We start from the raw sequence: 27,857 nt of genomic DNA, 5'->3' as shown, positions 1-27,857 counted from the left end.
CAACTCACATTTTTGGTTTACAATCACTTGCCCCTTAAACGGACCCCTCAATGGCTGAAGATTAGACACGCGTGACAGAGTAGCTTTGTCAATTGCATGACTACAATTTCCTAGCACAGATTAAAGAGTTGGCATGGCTTCTTGATGCAACATACATCCTTCTTTACACTGTAGTTGGCATCGCACCGAGTTGAAGACACAGCTCCGTTCAAGGGGACTCGCTCAAGAGCTGCAGAACAACCTCCCAGCTCACAGAAACTTCAGCACTACAGGGCAGCAAATCCATGGGGCTTGCATTTAACCATTCCTGATCATGATCACAGTCCTTGGAGTAAACAGAGTCTCCATGATGGAGAAATGGCCTACCCCTCAGGTATAGCAACATCTTTGCCCCACCTGTTAACGTTTGCGAATTGAAAAACATCTGTACATTTATAAGGAAGCATGATAGTCAGAACTGTTATTTGGGCCATGTTTATATGCATTTGAGAATTGCTTACCTTATTGGGCGTAGCAGGACCACCAGGTGATGAATATACACTTCCTTTCTCCCACATGCTTTTTATATTGCGTACACCTTCCGCTGGGAGTGGAAGGTCTGAAGCAGCAGGTTTGGCAGGTTTGGGAGACTTGGTACCCTGGACAAGAAGGACATTATCATTAACTAAAACATACGATACCTAGCTTTTTTGGGAATTAATCAAGTGAGGGAATATAAACATTTACGATCAAAAAGTTCGATTTTTGAAAAGGAAACTTCAGTCAAATTTGTGTCTATTGATCTATCACCCTTCCCCACCATCTTAACACAAAACGCAAAGGATTAAATGGAGGCATGTACTACCCAGCTGCTCTGCTATGGTAGCTCATGAAGAGGCTTTGCTGGACTGCCTAGCGCCTACACTGGTGAATTTTGACACTGCATTTTGAACCTCATCAGAGTTTAGGAGCCAACGATAGACTAGATTTCAAAACCTTCTTAGAGCTGCTGTAGGTATTCCGAGACAGGCATGGTATCAAGAGATGACACAGACAAGTGAAACAGTTTGAAAACCTTTATTCTCAACGGTCAGTATGGTGCAACCCCTAACTTGCTCTAACTCTAAAATGGGAATGTTACCTAATGGAAAGAAAACTAAGGGAAGTCAGTTTGTCAGTTCAAAACAAAATACTATCTGTGTCAAGACCTATGCTTGTCCTCACTTCTAAAAAGAAAAGAATAGGGTGAATGGGATTTGGTCAACTCAATATTGTTCAAAGTAAAGTTAATGTGACAATGGAGCCTTTCTGCAGCTCCCTGCCCCAAGTTTGAGGCCCACAGGATTATAATGTTCCACAAGACTCTGAGGTTTCACTCGGCAAAGAAACGTTAACTTAGCACAGTGTTCACTTGACAAAAGATGTTTGTAGTGACCTGGTTTACCTTTGCAGTAGTGTATGGAATGTTGGCTGAGTGACATGGAATGTAGCCTGTGAGAATGTTGATATATGGTTGAGTGTTCGGAGTCAGTCAGTTGGAGATATGTAGCCTACCTGAGAGGATGCCGGTGCATGTTATCTTAGGCTCTGATGAACTTGACATAATAAACCAATATAATGTACTGGAACTTCAATAAAGAAGTAACAGGAACATCATCTGATGTCAGAGTCATCACTGGGAACCCAGAGCATTACAATGTTCACTGTACCTTTTTCTGGTAAATTCTTTAGGCTTCTCTGGGTCTCCTTTCTATGAACCCAGGAGCCCTTTAGATCATGCAGCTCCTTGCTTTCAATTGGGCGCCCCTGGCCATGGCGCAGTTGTCACACCGCATGGTCCATCCATTACAGGTCACGCAACCAGGTGTCTTATCCTTAATAGCGTTGTCTTTTCCTTATGCTGGGGTCTCTGCGGCAACCTGGATCAATCTCCCGCCTGGTGCTCATCCTGATACTTTTCCAACACTCTTTGCTCAATCTGGGGTCTTCACTGGGAACCCAGAGCTTTACAATGGCGACGAGGATGCTAGCGGTGCCGGTGGCACAGCACTAAGGATGGGACATGCACCGCCCCCCAAACGAAGAAGATCCTCTCAGGTAGGGGCAGCGCTTAATGCCAGAAGGCACAGAGGGGCCCAGAGTGGGGTCCAGGGCCGCAGGATTTATTGAGCAGCGCCAGGGCCCTGGGCCAGGTGCCGGCCAGCTGAGCAGGCTAAAGTGTTGATCAAGAGAAAGTCAGATTTGCTGGGGCGGAGGGCTCAGTGAGAGTGGTAAAGGGGGCTTGGAGCTCATACGCCTATCTGCAGAGGGGCTTGGGGCCCAGTATTTGAGTGCTTAGGAGGGGCTTAGAGTCCATAGCAACAGCACCAGAAGGGGCTTGGAGCCTGTGGCTGTGCTTTGGAGGGGCTTATGCCCATTAATAGATCCTTGTACTGTAATGCTTGAGGAGCTGGAGGGAGCAGAAGACTTACCTCAGTGTGGGTGCACCCGTGATGATCTTGTGCTGTTGTGGCTGAGAAGAAAGTCAGGGTTGGCAGTTGCAGTTCTGTGGCTGTGTGGAGCCGTTGGCCACACGTTGGGCTAACCTGGTGTGAAGAGGTAGAAGGGTGCCACAAACGTTGCCTTGGAAGAGCTGGGGGCTGAGAGAGCTGCAGCGATGTTGGTGCACAGCGAAAGTTCGGTGAGCGCTGTGGTGTTGGTAGGAGCGCAGAGCTCCATTCTTCATGAATTCCTGCTAGAAGTGATGATGTCACACGGGAGAGACAGGGAGTCAGCGATCCAGCAGAATACTCGACTGGAGTGAAGAAGCGTTGGCGCGTCAGTGGCAACAGTCGTTGCAGGGGCGCAATAAACTCAGATTTGTTAAAGAAAATGACAATTTCTACGTGATGACGTATAACAGCAGTATTCCTGGGTTTGAGTGCGTTTACATAGGCCGGCAAAAAATGAAGCGGAAACAAAGTCGTTATCCGGCAGCTGGTAAATGCGTGTTCATGTCGCCAGAAAACCTGAGGAGCTGGTGTATACCTGCCGGGCCGCTGATAACAAAGGCCAAGTCATGCAGGCCAGCAGAGCGGGATCCGGTAGATTGCAGAGGAGTGCTGCCAGTGAGTGACTTGAATTATGGCCCTACGACCAGCTGTTGTGGGGCCGTGTCCTCATAGGTACTTTTTGTTATTGGGTGCTGGCTGGAGAATCAGGGAATGAAGGCAAAGGGGGCCGTGTTCCCAAAAGGTACTTTTTTTGGAAATGGAAGCTGGCAGCAGAAGCAGCATACCAAGATGTTTGGTTTGAATTGTTCTGGCCTTAGGATTGAGTTGTGTTAGTTCTATGGTAAGGGTGATGCGAGGTCTGTTCTGTTTTTCTTAATTTAAGAGTGAGTGACTGATGTGGTGCATTGAATGGGAAAGCACGATGACATGGCCTCTGTTAGATAAATATTGTGTGAGTTTATTATGGTTATGTTTAGTATTTAATGGTTGTCTAACAATTTTATTTCCACAGGTGGACTTTTTGAGAGCTATACGCAGTGTGGACTTGTAGGGTTATGGTGAATCCATTTCAAAATGTGTTGTGAGTTTTGCCATGCCACACTAATATTTTGCTTTGCAGGTGGGACCTTCGTTTTAATTTGGGAACTAGTTAGAGTTTTAGTAGAAATATTTAGTATATAACTGTAGCAACATGCTATTGCAGTGTGTGGACATGGTGTGAGATGGTCTTTATTTGTGTGCTAGAGGCATTTAGTAATGTGTTGATTGTTGTTGCTTGTGTACTAGAAGTGTTTTATGATGTGGTGTGTTTGGTGATGATGCTTCCTCATAGTTGTTTTGTTAGCTAGTAGGGTGTTCAGGGAACACAGGTGACGGATGGGGTGGCGACACTGCACCGTAGGTGTTCTTGTTGTTGAGTGTCGTTCGCTCGGGCGTTTAGAACACCAAGCCTGGTTCTTTGGAATGTGTGGGTGCACAGCTCGGAGTTGTGCATTTGGTGTGGCTGTGAGGAGAGTAGTGGATGTGTAGTTGGTTAGGCGGTGCAGGTTGTTTAGAAGTGGTGAGAGGTTGAGGTGCCTGAGGTCATGAAGATTTGTAGAGGTGCAATTTTAGAGTTGGTGTTCTTTCTCTACTGTGTAGAAAGGAGAAGGGCATTGTTGGTGCGAGTTTGGCCACTATGGTGTGGACGGGTTTCAGGTTGTGCAGATGTGATGGTTGGAGTTTGGAAGTTATGCACGTGCAGGAGATGGTCATGGTGTGCGCGCGTGTGTGTGTGTGTGTGGTGTGTGTGTGTTGAGAGTGTGTATTTTTTATGGTTGTGTCATTTGGTGGTTCTGTAAAGAGGGGAAATATGTAGTGACCTGGTTTCCCTGTTTACCTTTGCAGTAGTGAATGGAATGTTGGGTGAGTGACATGGAATGTAGCCTGTGAGAATGTTGATGTATGGTTGAGTGTTCTGAGTGAGTCAGTTGGAGATATGTAGCCTACCTGAGAGGATGACGGTGCATGTTATCTTAGGCTCTGAAGAACTTGACACAATAAACCAATATAATGTACTGGAAGTTCAATAAAGAAGTAACTGGAACATCATCTGGCTTCTCTGGGTCTCCTTTCTATGAACCCAGGAGCCCTTTAGATCATGCAGCTCCTTGCTTTCAATTGGGCTCCCCGGGCCATGGCGCAGTTGTCAGACCGTATGGTCCATCTATTACAGGTCGCGCAGCCAGGTGCCTTATCCTTAATAGCGTTGTCTTTTCCTTATGCTGGGGTTTCTGCGGCAACCTGGATCAATCTCCCGCCTGGTGCTCATCCTGATACTTTTCCAACACTCTTTGCTCAATCTGGGGTCTTTGCAGCCAGCCTTGATCAATCTCCCACCTGGTGGCCACCCCAATGCTTTTCCAACACACTATTTGTTGTGAACAATTTTCAATCAGTTTGGGGGATTTTGCTCCCACTTCATTTTTAGGATCTCTATTTCGCATACTTTTCATGTCCGCGCACAGCTCCCCTCTTTGTAGACACTTCCTTTCTTTACAGAGTCATTCGAGAACGTTTAATCATACACGCAACCACTGTGTCACTATATGTCAATTTCAACTGACGCATCTCCAGTCTTACCTCTTCGGGCTGCAACGTTGTACTTTGTTCACTTTCATTTTACCAATGTTACAATGGATCCTTATGTCTCCTGGCTCCCTTCTTTGGACTTCTGGAAACAAGGGTCGTTAGCCACGTTTCTCCCGCTGCTTCCTCACAGATTCTCTATGTCTCAGCGTCCCTGTTATTTCCAACTCATCCTGGCCAGCCACTGCCACTGCCCCTCCGCTCTCCTCCCAAGTTTTCCTTTTATACTCTCCTGAAGATGTGATAGGTGGCTGGTGGGCATGGTTGAATTGCTGACCCTGCCTGGCCTTTTTAGTGGGACAGGGCCTATGAAGATGTTGGTGTGCCTCTATCTGCATCTTATTCGTCCCAGTACCACAGCAGTGTTTCTCATAGGAATTCTGTACTCTTGATTTACTCTTCTTCGTCACAGTACTTGAGTGATAGTTGGGAAAAAGAAGATTGAGTGTTTTAATACATTCTATGAAGGCTGAGGGGGGCTGAGTAGGTCACTGTCAAGGAAGGGGGATACCATGTCTTTGGTCAAGGGGTGTTCTTATGATAGGAGATTGGTATTGGTTCTTTCACTCTGGTACCCTCAGTAAATTAGGTTAACAGGTAAGGAAAAGATTGGTTCTCACAGTAGTTTATATTAGAGGCACGGGAGGGTAAGTGAGTTATAGTTAGAAAAGTGGTTTTACATTCTCTTGCTTTCCTCCGAGTGTGCGTGTTAAACAGAAGATGTTGAGGTAGGGTTGGACATGCGTGATGATAACCTATGACAGTAGAGGGGAGGTAGGATAGATCAGGATTAGGAAAAGGGGGATGCTAGATCTCACCTTTGGGCATCCCACTTCCATTCTTCAAAGACCCTCCACCCCAGTAGTTGCCTTTTATGAACTCAGCCCTGGGGTCGGGATCTATCAACTTTTCCCTTCCCTTGGTTACCTTAGGGGGATCTGAGGGGGCTAAACGTGAGAATGTCCTCCAATTTTTCACAGTATGCTTAAAGAATGGGATTTCATTTCTTTTTAAAATGACACCTTGAAAAATTGAAGGGAGATTTTCAGACTCCAATCTGAGCTGCAGTAGCAGACAAACCGTATTAATAATATTTCGATGAAGGGAGTGAGCAACATTTAAAAATTTCATTTTTTAATTACGCAATATTAATAATATTACCACAATTCACTAACATTTACCCCCCTCACCTCCCCCACCCCAAGTATCTTGTAATTCAAAGGATATTTTGCAATGTGGAGCAACAGCTTATTGACCAACAATGCTAGTGTTGGTAAAAAAAGGGAGTTACATTTCAAACAATTCTAGCTTTTAACTTCTGGTTGCTGGTATGTTTTATCAGGTTCAATATATGCTTCCCAAAGCTACGCACCATAAGAGTGGTATCTGGGTAATATGATAAGTTGATACCCATATTAAGAACGCCTATTGTAATTTGACAACATTCAAATTACAATTAGGACAATCAACCCAAAATGGCAAACACAATCCCTGCAGGTCACAGGTGTGTGCATTTTTTTTTGACACATGGCTAGAGTTTTGAACCCCCTGATTTAATCAAAGACCTCATATTGCCTTAATCACCCTTCCTTGGCTATTCGCCAGACAAATACCAAGCTCATTTCCTTGTCAACATTCTGTACTGGTCATAAAATTCTTAGATGGAGAATAAAAAAAAGTAAATTGATGTCTTCACAAAAACGTCATTGGACCAACAGCAATAAAATAATAATATTTAAAAAAAATCACATTCAGTTGGAAATGCTTGGCTCAATTAATATTTTAAGATGTTTTCTGTTCAATTTGAATATTTCAAAAATCATGATCCTTGCCACAAAAACAGCAGTGGGGAGATTCTTCACTGGAGATGGACACATATTTTGAGATGCAGAGGGTTAGAGATGTGAAATGCCACCTACCTCAATTGCACTGGTGTACTGAGAAAGCCTACTGTCGATCTTTGAGACAACAGCCGTGGGTTGACTTGGTTTAACACCGCTGCAGGGAGAAAGGTTTGTTCTCGTTATGACTGTCATCAATCAACCATGTAAGAAGACTTTTCGTAAATTGTCAGTGTAAAACTGAAGAACAATTGCTTACCTCTTCTGTGCAGATTTGCTCAAAAACTCTGCCCGCTCCTCAATCTACAATAATAAGCAGAAATGTGTAAGTTTAGTAAAATGAGCACCTTCTTGGCTGTCTTCGGGATCTGGACCATGAGTAAGCTACACACAGGCAGAATCAATAAAACTACATTCCAAGAGGGATAGAAAACACTGCAGAAGAACAGAGGCTCTGTATGTATCTGTACAAGCTTCCTTTGAGATGACAGCTGCGTGATGATAGACAGGATCACATGACTTCTCCCCACTGGGGAGCCCTTCCATGTGAGGCTAAGGAGGTGAGCTCGCTAAGTAACATTCTCCCTAGGCGTGGCAGTCAGTGGGACCTCACATGGAGAGAGACTCCCCTCTTGAGGACAAAGACTCTCTTTCCTTGAAGGAATTCCCTGCCCCACTTTCCTATGAACCCCCTCAGACCATCACTGCCTCAGAAGACATACCTGATCAGAACAATGTACGCTATTACAATACCACTTCCAATATTAGAGGCCAAAACACATCCACTGCAAAGAAGAGGAAGAATGGAGGAGTAATGCTGATCACTCCTCTATGGGAAATAGGGAATACTGTGAAGAGTGGGAACTATGGAGTAAGAAAGAATACACCAGAGAAAGAGAGGAATGACAACTATCCACCACTGGGGAGGACCAAGCTAAGATGCATCAAAACCAAAGAAGGACTTGCATTAGAGAGTTGTGTTCACCGAACAGGTGAAGCTCGGGAACTTCGAACCTGGGAGAGAGAAGCCGGAGCATTCTGGGAGACCCTCATTCAAGAGGACATGGAGGATGGAGAGGAACTATAGCATTGCAGGGGCTGGCAGTGAGCCAGCTCCTGTGTGGCAAGCATTGCCAGGTGGTCCGTATGGTCCAACAACAACACAGAGACCATCCAGCAGAATAATCTGCGGGGACTGAAGCAGAGAAGAAAAGGAAGGCGCTGGAAGACCTTATTGAGACGGCGTGATCCCAGCCCCACAGTAGAACTGGTGATGCCAACATGACAAGCTAGAGGTAACGTAACAGCGGGAGACCCGGGAGGGGCCGCAGGCAGGTGCTGAACAACAGAGTATCATAAATACAGAGAAATTCTGCCTAAAGCAGCCAAGAGTATAACAAATACAAGGAAACTCCTCATACTCATCCCAGTAACTGTGCAAGCCACAGAACACACAACGAATAACAAGAGAGTCATCATACTAATCCCAATCAGTGTGAAAAATGTATATATCAAAGAGAGAGGGTCCCCTCACACTCGTCCCAGTGATTATAAAAGTAGAAAGGACACTGAAAAAAGTCAAAAGACTGGTAACAAATGTCTCTGTGGTTTGGAAGACGAAGACAATAGCAAAGAAACAGAAGAACCTGTATGGTGGTTCCCTTGGGTCGAAGTGTTTGGAAGATAAAGTGGTACAAGAATCAGGGACATTGGTCTTCATGGAATGAGAGACTTTGAAACAAATACAAGTGAGAATGATATGGAGGCAAGAGAAATCCAAAGCAATAAAGGCCAAGGACCACAAGTAGAGAAACAAGGAACAGTAAATAAGCCAAGACGGGAGATACCTGAGAGAAGGTGGAAGAGTCGGATCGAGGAATTAAAGGAACTGATTAAGTTACAAGGAGCTATCTCAAGATAGACTATTAAGGCTGAGACGGCCTGTCCAGGAGAAGGGTGTCATTTTCATGGGACCCCTTTTTGTTTTGTTAGTTTGATAATTAGTGGTAGGGTCAGAATAGGGTAGTTTTTGGATGGAGCATGGACTATTTTGATTCGGATGACCCCACAGACAACAAGGACCCCAGTTAGGCTCTGTTAGGTAGGGAAAACACTGTTTGGTGGGAAAACACCTCTTTGTCTCTGACCTATGACAGTTGCCATGGATATAACAAACATACTTTATATCCAGGATTACGTTTGACTACATTTTCCCCAATCGGTGATTTGATGATGGCCTAGAATGAAACAGTGAAAATATAATTTCCTGCAGCTTTTTTTTTTTAGCTCTTTATTCTGAATTTCCTGGCCATGCAGTAGCATATAGACACATCAACACTATGCAGACAGACTGTATGCATGTCATGCTGGAGTAATGATGTGCATGTTGTCCTGGTCCTGTAGCAGAGCTTGCTATATCCTTGTCCAAACCACAGAAGGCATTTAAAAACCGGGATATATTTGTTAGGACATCACTGTGGGAGTTTATATGACGATTTCTTTTTAAAGTTGGGCCTTTTGACACCTTTAGTATTTTTAACACATTGGGCGAAACTAAGTTTACATTAATTTGTAACATTTTTCTACACTTTGTTGTTTCTACAATTCTTCGAGGATTCCTATAATTTTACACACAAAATTCTTGAGCTAAAACATCCGGATTTATGTCTTTATGTGGTCTTCATGGGGCCTCAAAAGGAAAACAAGCGTCACATCTGCAATGCAATGCCCAGAATATTACAGTTTGTGTTGTCCAATAATATTGCACGATGAGCAGAAGATTTAGTTGGGATCACAGTGAAATATTAACGAAACATACTTTAAAAAATACTATTTCAATATTTTTTTTTTAAATGACTCTGGTTTGTTTCTCTAGAAATTATTATCTTGTTATAACTGAGCAATCAGCTGACTGAAAATAGAAATGACCTTGCCTTGTTGTGCATTGTCACCGACATAAGCAGCATGGGTGATGGCGAGATGCAAAAGCCTCTCCGGGACGTGGACAAGGGTAATGCCTTCTGGATAATATGCTTACAAAAGTGTGGGCATCTCTGAAGGATTGCCCGAGAAAAGGAGCTCCTCTTGTGAGTGTGTATATTTAGTGGCTATTTTTAATAACACTGATCAAATGTAGAAAAGAGGCACAATTTCAAAAATGGATTGGACTATTTTCTTCCTCAGGTTGTAGGTCATCTTCTGTTGTACCAAACGTGTCAATCATATTTCTGGCAGTGTTATTGTATGTATGTCACGGGCTATCAAACGTAAAAGCTCCTAGTCCTAGGGAGTCCTAGTACAATTAAAACTTCCATTAAAATGAATACTCATGGTTCAGTCAACTTTTTCAAAAATCTAATCCCAAGAGGGGCACTATGATATGGACAAACACATGGGTGTGCGTGCACCAGAGCGGTCATTGAATGAAGCAACATCATAGTTAACAATGTTTATTTCTTTAATTCTTTAAACACCTTTGTGCGGTTTGGTGTATATTTTAACAAAACACAGTTATAATGAATTTTGTTTACAGTTTTTTTTTTATTTATTTTTTAGAGTCTACAACATGCCAATTCTTCTCTTCAGGCAGGGCGCACCCTGGTGACCCCATAACGTGATTTTAATAATACCCCCATTTAAATGTTTTAGGCTAATCTGCGCATGAAGTTATCCTTAAACAAATCTGATTATGTGATGGTCAGCCACACTAGTGGTGTATGACACACAGTGCTTGGAATGGAGACACAGACGTGCAGGTACTCACTATCCCAGAGTATCTGCCTCCTGTCGAGAAGTGCTGGTACTTCTCCATTAAATGTATTGACGTGCCGGTACTATTGCTTTCAAATAAAGGAAGTGCAGGTACTCAGTACCTGTAAGTAGCTGACCATTTAAAGCACTGACCACAAATAGGTTGAAAGCACAGGGGAACCAGCTGAAGCACTTGCCTTTGAGAGGGCTACAATTCCGACAAGTAGTAATGGCGTATCCGTCGAAGAATGACGTATCCCATTATCTTAGTGCAGCAGGAGGGATGCACCCGCGCAAAGCACCAGGACCCTTGATCTTGCCAACAGAGGGGAAACCACCTTGACATGACCGGCGGTTGTATCCGTGCTTCCCTCCATTGCCTCCCAGTCCAGCTCAGCCCCACAGATGGAGTGCAATCGTTTGTGGAACTAAACTTAAACATAATAAATTGATGAAAATACAAATACAGATATCCCCAGTAACACACAGAACCTCCCCCAACATCGCCACTCAAATGCTATTGGTCTGTAACTAGAGATGAAGCGTCCACAGTGGCTTGGGAATCGCTTGTGAATGGGTCAAGCCTTGGCAAGATACTGGCATCGCCCTTTAAAGAGTGTGGAGGTTCCTGCACATCCTCATTGAGGGCCAGTACAGGAGCCCTGAAGTTCCTGTCCACTCATGTCAGGAACAATTTGTCTCAGGTTTGAGCCCATAACATTATACAGAATACGTTACTGTCAATCAAGCAGCAAATAGTTTGGGATGGATGAATGCCTCCGGCCTAATTATATCTTGAAACTGTGGCTCATGAAAAGTTCCATTTGTTTAATGGTGCCATCTGCAAGCAGAGTTGCTTCATGGACCCCAATAATGAGACATTCAATATGAAACGCTCCTGCCTCCCTGAATCCTACAGTGTCTCCCCCACTCCTCCATCCTAAATCAATGCGGTGAAGAGCCTGCAAACATGCTTGGATCATTGTGTTTGCGAAACATATACTCCTGATCTAAAGCTTGAGATGTAGTTCTAGAAAAAGACTACAATTTGAAATCTCACCGCTTGCATGTGCGAGTTACAAGGGGTGTAAATAACACTTAACAGGTGGTTTTGTTTCTTTGTATGGGCATGCCACTCGCGCAACACCTTCATTTAAGCAGGTAAGAACTTGGACCTGTGATTGGTCCTATTAAACAAAGAAATGCATAAGCCTGACATGTCTACATGCCCTTTCGATCCTCGAAAGAATGATGCAATACTCTGCGATTACCACAAGATGTCGGATTATATGCACAGCATGTGATTCTAAACAGATTAACATGCATCAGAAATGGCGTTACGTGTGTGCAATCTACGCGACGCATACATAATGCATTAGAAAAGTGTAAGTTAGTTCCAGATTGAGGAACCGTTAAAAAGAGATTTTAAATGTTTTAACTTTCGAATTCTATTTTTTCTTGTGCATGTCAATAATTTCGATTGGACTGTTTCTGCCTTTTTGCATTTGGCCGATTTTTGACAGTAATCTCTGCAAGTTTGCAACACTTAATAGATATCGATCACTCAGATGTTCGTTAGCTGTGCACATAAGTTTAAAGCATCCACCTGGGTATCTTCGTGAATACCTATGCAAGTGCCACTTGATCAGTGCCCTTTTCCTCCTCCCATGATGCAACACTTGGACATGCATTATGCAGATCTGGCAGTAAACTATGCATGTGCAAGTTGTGCATGTCTGAGTTACGTGCAGGCAAGCATGCACATTGTCTGCGGTCATAACTTGTTTTGGGAACGGGGTAGAATGGCTCTCGAAATGGAATGCATCTTTTCCATGTTCGGGAGGATAGCTCAGGGGCAACGCGCTCGTCTTGGAAGCAAGACGACACGGTTTGAGCCCCAGGTCCGCGCTTAGAAACCCCTGGGTATTAAGCTGGTTATAAATAACCAATTACAATGCAAGAAGCTGTAACTCATACAAACATAGCACTCTAGCCCACTGTGTGTTATGTGGACAAATATGCCCCTTGGAGAAAATGCGCCCCCTTTTTGCAAGGATGTTTCTTTTCCATTTGTTAGAACCCCAGAGCTGGACACATATTGTTTTGCACTGAGCATGCACTCCATCACAGCAAGGGAGGATGTGTTGCTGGTTGCACAGAGTACCCCTTGAGCAGAGCTGTCCACCGCAGATAGGCTGCCCCTCTTTTTGGAAAGATAATGAATGCTCAAACCAGAGTTAAAGACTGTGGGCCTCATCACGAGTTGGGCGGCAACCCTTAAATGCAGCGGTAAAGCAATTACCGCTGCATTTAAGGTCTGGCCCACTCACGAGTTGGGCACTAAATGGGCTGTTTTACCTCCAGCTTTTTTCTGGAAGTGAAAATTCCATTTAGCGCCCTGTTTTCGGAGGTATTATCACTGGCCATATTGGCGCGTTGTATTAGTGCGCGGTAATAGCACCCGAAAATGCCCCATTTGGTCCAATGGCCCCAATGAGAAAAAGGGATTTACCGTAAAGCCCAACCCGTGAACAGACGGTAATAATGCTGGACCAGCTGGCGCTAATGCTATTACAGTTGGGCGGGATTACCACCCAACTCGTGATGAGGCCCTCTGCTTTATATTCTGTGAAGATAAGAGCCTGAAATCACAGACTGCTCAGATGCTCCTTTCCAAGTGAAGGATCTTAGAAATCTTAATGCACTACTGCCTGCCAAACATAAGCATTTGCTGATTGCCTCACTGTGGCTAAAGTGCAGGTGACCGACACTGGGGAATGCCCCTTGGGCTGCAGGATGTCAGATACGAGCATGAAGTATGGCTTTTTTACTCCCTTGTTTGGGAAGTAAAATGCTCTTTCAGGGAGTAAATCGTTCTCGTTCCAGACTGCAGTATTTTAAGCATGTAAAAAGAAACTAAAAATATGAGGGGAAAAATGGTTTATATAATCAAAACATTGTGTACATTTTGTACCTAGCAATGCAAGCCGCCAGCTGATCCACTGCCGATATGGACTCTGACTGACCTCTTGGCGTGAGTGAGGTCTTTACCCTCACTCATCTGCTCAACTCATGGTGTTGAGGCTGTACTGGCCAACACTTAAGTTACTGCGGCAGAGAGAACGTCTCCAATTTTCCACCCACTTTTCTTTTTGTATGGCAGCACAGGCCAGCTAAAGTGGGGTACTGCAGGAATACATTGTGTGCCCTCTTTCTGCAGGACGTGCTGCATGCAAGCCGGGAGACATTCCTGGGAGGCGCGCGAGGAGCAGACTCCAGACCAGTAAATGAACTTTAATGTACGTTAAGTGTGTGTTTGTGTGTGTATGAATGAGCCAGTGTACGATGTATGGGTGGCTGGATGCATGTGTGAGCTAGTGAATGCTATGTAAATGTGTGCTTGTGTTTGTGCTGGAGACTGGTTTTGGCTGGGTTGTGGAGAAAGAGCAGGACGAAAATCTACTGCATTGTATTTGTAAATTGGCAAATATGATAAAGCAAGCATGATAAGCGTTATTAAGTGGCTAGACTGCCATATGTTGGTGCGGCTGGTATAGCTATAATTTATTACTGTTACATGGCATTTTGTACTGGCCATCAAGGGTAAAGCAAACATGATCAGTGTTACGTCTATTGCTTTTACACCTCTGCACACCCTCACTGTTCAACAACTTGAAAGGTGTAAAGGTAGAAGACTTTGGAGTTCTTTTATAGCAATGATCTATAACTCTAATCAGAACATATTTTGAAAAGAAAACATAAGTCTCTTCTTTCCATTGAGGCATGTGCCAATTCATGGGGCAGGCAATCAGACACAAACTCTGACTCATGCATTGTGTTCCCATATAAGTGGAGCATGGGAACACTGTGTCCGGCTCATGAGACTTCCACAGAGCCCGGGTAAGGGCAGACAATCAGTGCAGAATGCAAGCACTTGGCCGTGGCAAGATAATCGCATACATGGAGATCCATCATTAGGACGTGATGTGAAAGTTTGCTTCCAGGCAAAATGAATGGATGCAAGTGGGACGTCTGCCAACTGGCCATATATGCAGAGCCCCCCCCTCTCCCCGCCCCCATCAGAGGTCATTTACACAAGTTATCTGAGAAAGGCCATATTTGGCTTTGTGTAACGCAGTAATTACCACCATAACGGAGTGTAACTATGTGGAGGAGCATTTTACAGCTTCTATATGCTCCACTCTTTTATTTGCTCCTCCTTCTTTCGATGCAGTTGTGTGGGGCTCATGTTAGGCCCTGCGTGCCGGAAATGATGCATTGAATTTCCAGTAAGCCCCATTTCCGTCAATTTGTATGGCGCGGAGGAGTGGTGGAACGCCACTTGCGTTTCCGCTGCTCCCTTACTCTCTGCCATAACAATACTCCAGCATTTGTGCCCACATGCTGCTTTTTCATGCGGGGGGCAAATTCTGGGGATCCCTAAGGAACCCACCGGCTTTTTACACAAGAAAAAAAGCATGCAGACTCCACAGCGACTCATTGTGAACACTGTCTGCCATGCTTGGCAAGCAGCATTTACAATTACAAATAAATGCACTCCGCATGCATTGTGAATGCTGCTGGTAAGAAGTGTTCACTTGTGTTTTCCTTAACATTTGCACCCCGCAGTGCAAATGACGAAAATGTAGATGTGGGGGAGCGGTTTACGTTGCAGTGCAAACGTAGCGGCTGTCCACCGCTTACTTACTTGTTTTTAGAAAATGAGCTTCTGTGTGCTCTGGAATGTTCCACGATGAAATAAGTTGTGCCAGTACATCAACAGATGCCCAAAAACGCCTGTGGTATATGGGGGCCGCCGTGGAGTAGGTTAGCATCTGTCATATCAAGAACCATTACACCTAGTGTTTAAGGCGTCAGCCTTGCATACATTTACATTGAATTCATTGCAGTTTCTACAATAAGGCTGAATCAACCGGGTAATGTTTGGCATAAGTTGATTGGCTGAAGAAGCAGATCAGAAATACAAGTCGTGATTCCATAGGTAGTGGAGGCCAGGGGTTCGAGAACACTTCTATTCAGGATAGATTCAAATAGTTACAGCACATTATCATGTATGGGCAAAATATGTGCATATTGCACTTGCAAATTGTATAGATTATTAAATACGCTAAGCTTAATCATTCGCCCGTAGGCTAACATTCCATGCCCAGATGGTTAAAATCTCAGCAGCTAGATGCCAGGCTGCTGCCCTCTGCGAGATCATTTGGAATGTGTGATCAATTCTCTTTAAACACAGTCGATCTTTTCAGGATTCATTTGAGCAATTATATGGAATAGTTATTTGTGCTAAAAGGTTTCCATGATGTTTGCTGGATTTGCTTGTCATGTGATTGGTTATCTTCTGGTTAGATAGTTCATGAGTTCAGAACTACCCTATGACAGGGAGAGAGACTTCCCTGAAGATGCTTGAATCCCAGCTGGTCGACTCACCCTTTCATTCTTCTGAGGACAATACAATGAGTAGCATTGAATTTGGTAATGATAGCTATCAATAATGCATTTTCAAGCTGGAGAGAAACAAGTTGAATAGCTATTTTTATAAAAAGAGAGAAAGCCGAACATCTACTGCACTAAATGAAGATGGAACTTTAATGATAGCTGATATTGTTGCAGACTTAGATGCAAACAGCAATTAATATTACTGTATGCAAACCAAATATAAAGCTCACTTACAAAATAGTAAATATCAATTTGAAAAATACCCGAAAATTAGAAGAGGAAAACTTTTCAAGAATAAAATAAATCGACAATGAGCACAAAAAACGAGCAGATTAAGCCAGATAAGTTATATTATGGGTCATTGCGGTCCTTGATGCAAGTTTTTTTTCGCATTTTATTTGATATGATACAGAAGGTGATCAAAGACGTTTTTGTGCATTAGGGCATTGTGTTTTAAGGTAGGTGAAGGACAAAGCATTAAGGCCTATCATGGCCGATTTACAAACCGTTTTTCAATGGGGCTGCACTTTACGAACCGTTTTTCTATCGGATTGCACCATTGTAAAATGCTTTGTTAAATCAGGTCCATTGACTATTCACACTATTTAAAATCACGTGAAAGAAACAATTGTTAAAATAACATTTGATTTGTTTTGTGTGATCTTAATTTGTATCATCTGCTCAAGTGAATATTGAAACATTTTTAACAAAGGTGTTTTTCCCAATGTTGTCTTGCTTGGAGCTAAATATGATTTTGTTTTATAGAAACAAGCCCACCTGTGGTAATCGTCTCTCCCCAATCGGGATCTATTAATTTCTGGGCCTGTAACCCTCCTCAACATGGCCGTCGCCTTCACAGGCATACTGGTGCCTGCTGATCCCGTCCAACCACTGCCGTGATTGGCTCACCTCCCTCCTCTAAAGGCCAACCTGGTGAGCCGGCAGGCTGAACTGTCCCCCTACAAAGGCCCACATTAAGGTCCCTGCCGCCGATGGCCGGCAGGCCGCTTCACCCAGATGCCCTGCTTTGCCAGTTTCTCATTCCCTGGTCTTAAGGTAAGAGCACTTCTGTTGGTTCAATTCATTAGGCCTTTCCCGGCCTACACACTTCTAATTCTGTGACTTGCCTGGGCCTGGTCTCACCCCTCCTCCCACCTTCTAGTCATCAAAGATCAGTGTTTCTGGGAGGCTCTTCCCTCTCCTTACAAACTCTCGAGGTGGGGAATCCACCTGGACCTACACTACGCCCTTCTTGGGCAGACTTTTGGAGAAGTTGGTCATCTCCCATCTAATCCGTCACACTGAATATGTTGGCTGTCTTCATGACCACCAGTCTGGCTTCAGAGCATCCAGAGGCACAGAAACTGCTCTCCTGAACACCAGTGAAGACTTTCTCTCTAACCTGGACGCCAACCTCCCCTCTGTTCTCATTCTCCTTGATCTGTCCTCTGCATTTGACATGGTCAATCATGCTACCCTCCTTAACAGACACTTTGATACTCTGGGCATCACAGACTGAGTGCTGGCTTGGCTGACCTCTTTCCTTTCAAATCGGCCAACCCAGGGTCAAATGGGCCCTTTTCTCTCCTCTGTCTCATTCTCTACTTGCGGCGTCCATCAAGGTTCTATCCTACCACAGTAGCTTTTTAAAATTTACCTTGGTCCTTTGCCCACCTGATCTCCACCTTCTCTCCTCACTTTCAGTGTTATGCTGATGGCACCCAGCTCTCCTTTAAGCTTCCCTCATCTACCTCCTTGCCTACCTCTCTCGTTCCTGATTGCCTGACCTCTATTCAGGCATGGTTTGCTGCTCCGTCTTAGTGCCAGTAAGACCGAGATTCTTCTCATTGGTACACCTGCCCCTACCTTCCCCATCCTCTCTGGCCCTCCTCACAGGGGCACCTCCCCTTACCCTCGTGAGGCAAAAAAACCTGGGGGTCCTCTTCAACTCCTCTCTGCTTCTTACCTCACATTGCTGACCTTGCAAAGAAGGCTCACTTTCAGCTTCACCTCCTCAGAGGCCTTCTCCCTTTCCTCACCTTCCCCCAGAACCTCAATGTCTCTAGAGCTCTTGTTCTCTCCAGGCTGGATTACTGCAACAGCCTTTTCCTCAATCTGCCGCTTTCCTCCCTTCGCCCCCTTCAACTAGTCCAGAGTAGGACTGAGAGACGGATCCTTGGCCTCAAGCCCAGAGACTGCCCCTCTCCAGCCTTAAAAGCTCTCCACTGGCTCCCGGTGAATGCAAGGTTCAAATTCAAGACCCTATGCATCACCCACAAGGCTTTCTGGGGCTTGGGACTGTGCTACATTTAACTTGCTCTCAAATACCGGTGTTGTATGATCGGACCAAAAAAAAAAAAAGGTCTGACCCTAAAATCTGACCGAAAAATGCTACCACCAAAGGTTTGAACACCAAAACTTTGAACCTTTGGTGGTAGCATTGCAGGTAAGTAAAAAAATAATCAATAAAACGGGGGCTGTCTTGTGGTGCCTGGAAACAATGTATAGGCGCCAAACAAATGCTCAATAAATAAATAAAATAAAAAATAGACGGAACACAAATCACTGTCAACAGAAACTACTACCAAGCATATCCCAGTAAAAAGAAAGCACTTATAATAAACGGTCTTCAATCCAAATGTAAAGATTAGTGGAAGGGTGATGCAATAAACCACAGTAGTCCGGAAGAATGTAAAATCGATTCTCGGTCATGAAGCAGGCCGGAGAAGCGAGTGTTGATGGATTAATTTTCTGCATACAGCGGCCCCACAAGGGCTTCATAAAAGGCAGGATTTCCCGTGCTTTCTTTAAGAATGGACAATGTTGTTTTCCTATTGGCTACTGAAATAGGGGGCCATTACGTGGAGATGAAATATGCTGGACACCGATTGTCAAGGTTTTGGAGGAGAAAGTGGGACATTCAAGTTTCTTGGTTTCTGCTCCCGTCAAGCCGGTTGGGCCAGTCCAAGTAGAATTGGCCTATACCATGACCTCTAAAAAGTTTTATTTTGGGGCTTTTTGTGCTATGTAGGGCAATTTCGATATTGTTGACACGTTGCATGGATCATTATATATGAATTGGAAGTGAGAAGAGCATCTACAATTTGCACAATAAGATATTTGTAGGTGCCTTTGCTTTGACCATTTTTGCGTGTATTGTATCATCCATCATTTTCTGATTTGCGGAGATGGGAGAGGCAGAGTGACAAAGCAACAGACCGCAAAATGTGGCATTGCAACACTTAAAGGCGAGAGGCAGAACATCAGAAAGTGAGAGACATGGAAAACAAAGTAGTAAAGGGAAGGCGAGATGGAGAAAAAATATGGAGTGGCTGTCAAGCAGGTAGTACCAGGAAGCAACAGTAGGCCCGAGAGGCAGAGAAGAGATGCTGGCAGAGTGAGGGACTTGATTTATGAATCACCCAAAGTAACTAGTAACTCTTAACAGAGTTTGTGCCCAAGTATCCTGAAGATGAAGCTCGGTAGTATGCATCTACAAGGTTCTTGTGTGGGGAAAATGTGTTTCCACAGGTGCAATAAAAGATTTAGAACCACTTTGAAATACAGCTGTTTTGACACTTATGTTTTCGAACAAGGTTTTAAATTTTACACACAAATTGGATAGTTGTCAGACACGGTTTACTCTCTTGCGAAGGAGGAAAATAATATTAACTCTCTTGAAATTGGATTTACTTTCCAATTCTAAAAATTGGGAGTAAAATACTCTCACTCCAAAATCCTATCTGGAGCACTGAAGACACACACCCCTTTTAATACCAAATGTTTTTTAGTTTAGTGGAGTTGTCCTGCATAAAAACACAAGGGGGCAGCATTGCGATGCATTGGAAACACACAGGACCATCTAGCTTTCGGGAATATCCTTTGCCAACAATACAAGTCCAAAAAGAAATAATGCCTCCTGACAATGACACCGACAAGATTTGTTTTAACCAAATGATGTCTTAACTCAGCTGAGCCTTTCATTTCAAGAAACGTACAATGCCAACATTCTCGTGTTGATCTTAACGTGCCACATCTGGTCAGCATAACATTCCAACATATCGGTTAGTGGCCTGCTTTTTCATTATGGGAAACGGATGAACATATTTATCATAATGAAAAAAGTTCAAATATGTTCTTGCTCTCTTGTGCACAAATATGGTAAGAAAAATGTTCTGTGGCTCGCTGTGAGGCGGAAAAATGCAATCCCTTATCAGTTATTAATCTCCTTCGGACCGTCTTCTAGCCTAACCCTCCCGCATTATTTGGACTGGCTGACAAATCTATAATGAACATTTCGAAATATGCAAAGAGTCTCTCTCTCTCCTTCTCTCTCCCTCTATCCCTCCCTCTCCTCTTACAAGTGGCGTTGTGGTAGTGTTAGTCCCCATTTATGGAGTTCATAGGGCTGTATGGGGATTTCAGCGGACTGCTGGCAGCAATTCTGCCAAAATTTGTATTTTTTTATGGTAAGGTGGCGGAATGACCTCCATCATTTTGCTTGATGCTGGTGGGTGGGAGGGGCAGGGGTTTGGGGGGCAGAGGAGGATAACAACAATAAACAGTCCTACTAGGCCTTGTGACATTCAGATCGCGCACATGCAGCAAACAGGAGGTGGAGGGTGGGTCGGAGGCCATATCAGGGAGGGGAGAAGGTAAGTTGGAGGGTGGGATGGATGAAGGAGGTAGGGGGCCCCAGGGGCTGGGTAGTGCTAAGGGGAGCTCGGAGGGCAACTGCGCTTGGGAAACAATAAGGGTCAAGTGCGAGGAGGTAGGAGGGCAGACTCAGTGGTCCAGTCAGGGAGGGTGCCCAAAGGCAAGTGCTGGTAAGGGGGTGCTGGGGTAGACTGGTATGGGGAGGGCATGGCCCCTGTGTGACTCTGAAGGGATCCGGCAGCCAGTCGCAGCAGCATCAGGGGAATTAGCAAGGAAAGGAGAGAGGGAAGGAGGAGAAGGAATAAAGGAAGGTCTTGAGAAGGTTATGGAATTTAAGGAGATACAGCTTAAGGCTGAGAGGGGAAGAGAGGCTGTCCAGAGGGAGGCTCCTGCCAAAGAAAGAGATCTACGCCCCACTCTCTGCTTGGAGAACGTCTGCCCTGCAGAGAGTTAGAGCTAGAGGACCGACTGACTCTAGCAGGGAGGTATTTAGGGAGAGAAAGTTGGATGTAGCGCAGTCCCAGGCCCAAGAAAGCCTTGTGGATGTTGCAGAGGGTCCTGAATTTGATCCTTGCAGCCACTGGGAGCCGGTGGTGAGATTTTATTGCTGGAGACCTGCAGTCTGTGGGCTTGAGACCAAGGATAGTCCTTGCAGTCCTATTCTGGATTAGTCAAAGAGGGCGGATGGAGGAAAGAGGCAGATTGAGGAAGAGGATGTTGCAGTAGTCCAGCCTGGGGGGATAGAACCAGAGCTCTAGATACATTGAGTTTCTGGAGGAAGGTGAGGAAAGAGAGAATGCCCCTGAGGAGGTGAAACTGAAAGTGAGATTCTTGGCAAGGTCAGCAATATGAGGTGAGAGATGAGTCGAAGATAACACACAGGTTTTTTTGCCTCACAAGAGGGCGGCCAGAGAGCAGGGGGCGGTATCCAATGAGCAGGATCTCAGTCTTGCCGGCGTTAAGACAGAGATTGTTGGTACCACACCATGCCTGAATAGGATTCAGACAAATGGGAATGAGAAAGGAAGGAGAGGTGGCCGAGGAGGGAAGCTTAAAGTAGAGCTGAGTGTCATCCGCTTAACACTGGAATTGAGAAGTGGAGGTGGAAATCAGGTGGGCAAGAGGGGCAAGGTAAATGTTAAAAAGCCACAACGAGAGGATAGAGCCCTGAGGGACGCCGCAAGTAGAGAGTGAGGTAGAGGAGAGAAAATGGCCCATTTAAACCTCAGGGGGCAGATTCGAAAGGAAAGATGTCAGCCAAGCCAGTGCCCGGTCCGTGATGCCCAGAGTATCACAGAATCGATTTTGGTGAATGGCATGATTGATAGTGTCGAAGGGAGAGGACAGATCAAAGATGAGAACAGAAGGAGAGTTGGAGTCGAGGTTTGAGAGCAAGTCATCACAGGTGTTCAGGAGAGCAGTTTCCGTGCATCTGGCTGCTCTGGAGCCAGACTGGTAGTTGTGGAGACAGCCAGCAGATTCGTGTGCTGAATTAGTTGGGAGATGGCCAGCTTCTCCAAATGTTTGCCCAGGAAGGGGGTGGTGGAGAAGGTGCAGTAGTAAGTTGGGCAGGAAGTGTCCGCAGACAGCTTTTTTTTGGAGGGGGTGCACAAGGGAGTGCGTGTCAGGTGATGGGAAGGAGCCAGTGGCTAAGGAGTGATTACAGAAATCAGCCAAAGAGGGAGAAAGTTCTGCAATATTGTCCTTGTTAGATCTAGAGGAACAGGGGAGCAACCACCTGGAGGAGACTTTCATAGAGCAAACAGTCTTGGTGAGAAGGGGTGGAGAGAGAGGGGCCAAGGAACACCTAAGTAGAGGTGGAGGAGGGAGGGGAGTAGAGGAGAGTGAGGACATGATGTCCTGAGTTTTGGTAGTGAAGTGAGATGTCAGAGCCGTGCCGAGGGCCTGACATCCTCGGAAGAGGAGAAGAGGAGAAGCAGAGACTGCAGTAGGATTGCCAAGTTCCTTACAGATTTTGAAAAGATCAGTCATGTTGTTGGTATCCCCAGAGATGCGGGCTTAAATATAGACCCACTTCTGGGACCAGAGAGTCTGTAATGAATATGGAGCAGGCAACAGGACAGTTTGTCACAGGATGTGCGAGAAGCCAACCACTTCCGTTCCGCAACTATCCACTGACATCACAAACAGAGTGTATTTCCTTAAGAAAGAGGAGAGGAAATGCAAAAGAAAGAGTGCTCTGACTGAAGACAAGGCGGTGGGATTCTTCTTTCAACCCAACTCTTCTCCCTGTCCCATCTCCATGCCTACTGATTTCAAAGGAACTCCAATGTTCAGCCCTGTGGTGTGAGTGTGGCTATGTTAGGTCAGTGCCTGCCATTCAAACACAGTTCCCAGGAAACCTCCTGAGGGAAGTTCCTTTGCCATGAAGGAAGAAATTACACTTCAGGCAGAAGAATCATAAGAGGCAGCAGGATAGCTATTGTTCCACATTGCTGAGTGGAGGCATTCAGATCAGACACCAATTCACATATGTCCTGTCAAAGGTGAGCCATGTTCACAGAGTAGACACTAGTCTGATATGAAGTTGCTGTGGCAGCATAGGTGGGTGCTCCTAGCAGTCACCATGCCAACACTAGCATGGCTTTAAAGATGCAAGTGCCATCAGACGGAATAAGGCGTACCATTATAATTTATATCTAAGGTGCATAAGATTAGAAAGCCACCTCTGTGGGCAGGGACTTTGTATGCAAGAAGCGGTGAGGGATGCACGTGAACTTTGAACCTGCGCTGTCCAACTATAGAGCTGGAACTGAGGGTGCTAGTCAGCTGTCTCAGCAAAGGCAGATGAGTGCACTATAGTTTTGGCATGCCACATTTACCAAAGGATGGTCTGATTAGCAGACCTCCCTTTCAGCCACAGAATTACCCATGTAATATAATTCCTTCCAAAAGCATTAATTCCAAAAGAGTTCTAATAAAATATCACATTTTAGCAGCTGATGTTAGATGCCTCTTTCTTCTAAGAGCTTCAATCTTATAAGCAGAAAGAATCTGGGCGAGGGACCTGGACCGATTTTGCTAGGGCTAGGTCACCAAGAGGAAGAGGATTCATTGAATGCAATAGTGAAAGGCACTGGAGCTGGGAATGCACCAGTGTGTATGACATTAGCATTGGTGTGCAGTGAGACAGAAGGTTACTTTGCCATGCTCAAACATGCATGTTACAGATCTTCCAATACAAACCGCAATGTCACACGTGGAAGTCCTCCTTGCTCTTCTTGATTTCATAGACTGTGCCTGAATGTTCAATGTACAGGGAAAGATTGCAGGGTCTGCTCAAATAAAGTGGATAAGCCAGGATCACAATAATGATCCATGCCCACTGCCATGAGGATTTGCTGCACAGAGAGGCACTCCCGTTTCGTGTTTCCATACAGGGTTCCAGCAATCATTCTATTGGCTAAACACGAATCTTCCCCTTTCATAATCATTGGGGTGGAAAGCGGGCTTTAGTTTGGGGCATTACTACCACAGATTGCATCACCAGACACCAGATATTCATAGAAGAATGTAAAGATCTTTTAAAAGAATTCAGGTTATTTTGAACTAATGGGTTAGTGCCTCGGTATAGAAATGGACAGTATCTAATTTCAGAGGTATCAGAGATCAAAACATATTAGCAAAGTAAGGTTGATTCTATGCCTCAAGCTATCAGGGGGCAACACTATGAACCCAGGGACAAAAACAGCTAAAACATTGGCTCATCAAACGCAAGGTGCAGAGGGGAATTGGTCCGATAATTACAAATAAAGATATGGTGTGGCAAATGGTCAGTGAGGCTGTTGCGATCCTGGGGGAATTTGCTAAATGTTATAGCAGATTTTACAACGAAGTGATTACATTCTGCTTGTGTATATTAAGAATTCCCTCTCCAAGCTTGATCTCCCAATTCCATTTCCAACTTTAGTGGAGTTTGTCAGGGTCTCTGGAGTGTGCGGGAAAGCCCTCCAGGAGCTGGCATTGGGAAAAGTGGCTGGGCCTGATGTTATACCCCTTGAAGTAGTCCTGAAATCTTGTCATGTTTGGCAGGCGGCTACTCATAAAATGATGACTGGAATAGAATAAGGAGGTAGAATTCCTGCCTCCAGTAAGAAGGAAAGCATTATGAACCTTTTCAGTTACCTTCCTCTATCCCCGTCAAACTCGGACAGTGAAATCTATTCTAAAGGCCTTGCTACCAGATTGGAGGAAATAATCATCCACCTTCTAGTCGTTTAACAGAATGGCTGCATGCCAGAAAAAGACAAATCAATCGCACTAACCTGCCTCAGGTCACGATTGATCTGATGGATAGTGGGTGTTCTTAGTTCGCTCCCAGTTCCAAACTATTGAATGCAGAAAGAGCTTTCAATCGGTTGAGCTGGGACTTCCGCTGTGCCGTGATGGTTAAGGCTTTACATCGCCATCATAGTAGGCATATGAGATTGGGTGATCCATCAGCCCATGCCCTCTTTGCTACTTACACTGAACAAGCAGGTGCAAGGAGTTGGCCAAACTTTGGGTTTTTCCTCATTTAGAGTGGGGAAAAGGAAAGAGGTACAATTGTCGCTATAAGCCAGTGATATCCTAATGTGTGCAGCCCATCAATAATGCACATAGTATGCACATTCTTAGTACAGTGGCAATGTTTGGGGCTATTTTCTGTATCACTCCAAAACGCAGACAAAGATGGTGTCAACATGTTGGAGTGTAGCAGTCATAGGGTTGAGGCAAATGCTCATTGTCGCCTAGGAATTGGCAGGGTCCGAGGATGGTGGCATGGACACTATGGGGTCCCCAGGCCTAGGGGCACCTCAGGATGGTGGCCTGAATCCTATGGGGTGTCGGGCAAGAAGGGTAGTCCCTGGTTAGAGATGAGTGATCTCCATATTGTATATTTAGAAAGAAATGGCACATGACCCTTTCTTTCTGTTAGTGGATGTGGGTAAGTAAAGAAGAAGGGAGAATTTCGGATGGACTGGTTACTGTTTGCATGTGTTTGAATGAATGGAAAACTGACGTGGTATGCAGAAATCTTGTGCACTCCTGGAGGCGTCAAAAGTATCATACATCTTTAAGAGAGTATTTCTATCACTTCCTCAATCATAAGACCTCCATTCAGCTGCCCTCACTCACCCTGGGGGACTGAAACATGCCCAGTTATGTATGCACTGTACTTGGAGATTGCTGCTCTGCCAGTAAACTAATAATGTACTTTGGATTTAAGTTGAGGACTTTTATTTACCACAAATAATCATAATCGTAAAGGAACCACAAAAACAGTGTTCATTTAAACAGTGCATGGCGGCTGCAATTCAAGGGGGCATTTTATGTGAAATCAGAGGCCTTACTATTGTTTTTGTTCTGTTGCAAATGTGACAAATCCATGGATGTCGGCTCCTTTTCGTGAGAACGCAGTGCCTTTTAAAAGTACAGGGACAATGAAGAATATGAGTTACCGAAGTGAAGATCCCTTTCCCAACACTGTAACAAGGAATATATCCAATGACTCAGAATGGAGTGAAAAGATCAGTACTGTGACGAGGGAGAAGAGTGGAGGAATGAGGATTACCTACAAGAACCACATGCAGCAGTCTAGTGTTTTCCCAAGTCCTATTGGCCAGAGCCAGTATAAAAGGTAAGACAGACTCAGGAAGTGTGAGAGACTCCCTCCCTGAAGGAGCAAGGAGAAGGAATGTTGAACTGAAGCAGAAGCAGAAGCAAAAGAAGCTGTGGACCAGAGCCCGGTCAGAAGAAGGGGAACCTTTTCATGCCGGCAAAGTGCTGAGAACTGTGGGGAGCCCAGGAGAGTTCCTTTTAGATGGACCTGATAGAGAGCCCAACACTCCCTGGACTAACCAGTCGGACCACATGCCGCCTGGCTGCAGCAGCACACCAAAGAAGGGTGAGGGGAGATGGGGCAGGGGGGACAGAAGCCCAAAAGTGAAGCAGAAAGAACCCAAGACTGACCAAGGACCACAGGGAGAGACACTAAAAAGGTACATGGGTGACATGACCGGTTGGTAGGGGCAGAAGGAAACTCTGGGATACATTGACCCAGCAAAACAGGAGAAGAAGGGAAACTGGAGGAAGCAAAGTAACATTCCCGAGCCCCGAAGAAAGAAACCAAGGAAGATGGGTTGGGGATTCACCCCCAATGAAGATTACCATTGTCAGTCATCTTCATAGTCGCAGTACTTGGCAGGCTAGTGAACCAGGTCTGACACTATCACGAATGAACCTCATGATTTGAGAACCCGTACCCCAGAGCAAAACAAGGTGGGAGAAGAAGAGACATGGGGAAGGTTAGCGTCCTCCCTGGTGGTGTGAAGAAGAGGGCAGGGGAAGAGAAACATCCTCCCTGGTGCTTTGAGAATTGCCTGGAAGAAAGCCAGGGAAAAAGGGAAACATTTCCCCTGGCATCTATAACCGCAGTGCGAAGCCTGAATGAGAGCAAGAGAAGGGAACCACTCTCTTGGCGTCATTTTGTGTGAGAATGTTGTTTTCCTTTTGACCTAGAGAACTTTGCTACTGTGGAACTTTGTTTGTTTTGCACCCTTTGGAACTTTGTTTTTCCCCAAATTGGAACCCTGATTGGAACTCTAATTCACTCATCTGGATCAAGAAGACCTACATCCTTTATAGTTTAGTTCACAAGGTAAGGACAGAAAGGGACGGAAATAGGTTTTGGACACAGGGCAGTCGATTCTATCCTTTTCATGGACCTCCTGAGAGAGTCCTTAGTATTTGGTTTGAGGCCAGGAAACCCCTCTTAGTAATAGGGCCAGTTAGTTTTTTCCCTTGTTTTCTTTAGAATAAAAGGTTTATGCCAACACACTTAGCGCTCCTGTGTCTGTTTCGTACCTCTGCACCCTCACGCTAATTTAAGCATTACAAAAAGGATATGCTTTGAAGATTTGCAGTTGTTCCTACTTATTTTAGCAACGCAAGCTCACTTCTTGGAAAACTAGGGTCTATTGTTTAGTTATACATTTTAATGCACTTTATTATGTTAGCTGATAAAAGAGTGCTCTATGTTTCTAGATTG

The 27,857-nt window shown here is 44.8% G+C and overlaps 1 protein-coding gene across 14 annotated transcripts in view; it reads right to left on the bottom strand.

Moving 5' to 3' along the window:
- The window catches only part of CALD1 (caldesmon 1), a 669,061-nt gene that overhangs the window by 24,696 nt on the left and 616,508 nt on the right, over positions 1 to 27,857 (bottom strand). For all 14 annotated transcript variants that reach the window (XM_069628357.1, XM_069628356.1, XM_069628358.1 and 11 more), the window contains 3 exons: positions 7,200 to 7,243; positions 7,019 to 7,097; positions 501 to 638 (listed from right to left, as the gene is read on the bottom strand). In XM_069628357.1, coding sequence (XP_069484458.1) covers positions 501 to 638; positions 7,019 to 7,097; positions 7,200 to 7,243 — 261 coding nt within the window. The remainder of the gene's footprint in view (positions 1 to 500; positions 639 to 7,018; positions 7,098 to 7,199; positions 7,244 to 27,857) is intronic.

The sequence above is a fragment of the Ambystoma mexicanum genome, chromosome 12 (genome assembly GCF_040938575.1).
Source record: "Ambystoma mexicanum isolate Mex_15411 chromosome 12, UKY_AmexF1_1, whole genome shotgun sequence".
Classification (NCBI taxonomy): Eukaryota; Metazoa; Chordata; class Amphibia; order Caudata; family Ambystomatidae; genus Ambystoma; species Ambystoma mexicanum.
This window is presented reverse-complemented; position numbering and strand designations above follow the sequence as displayed.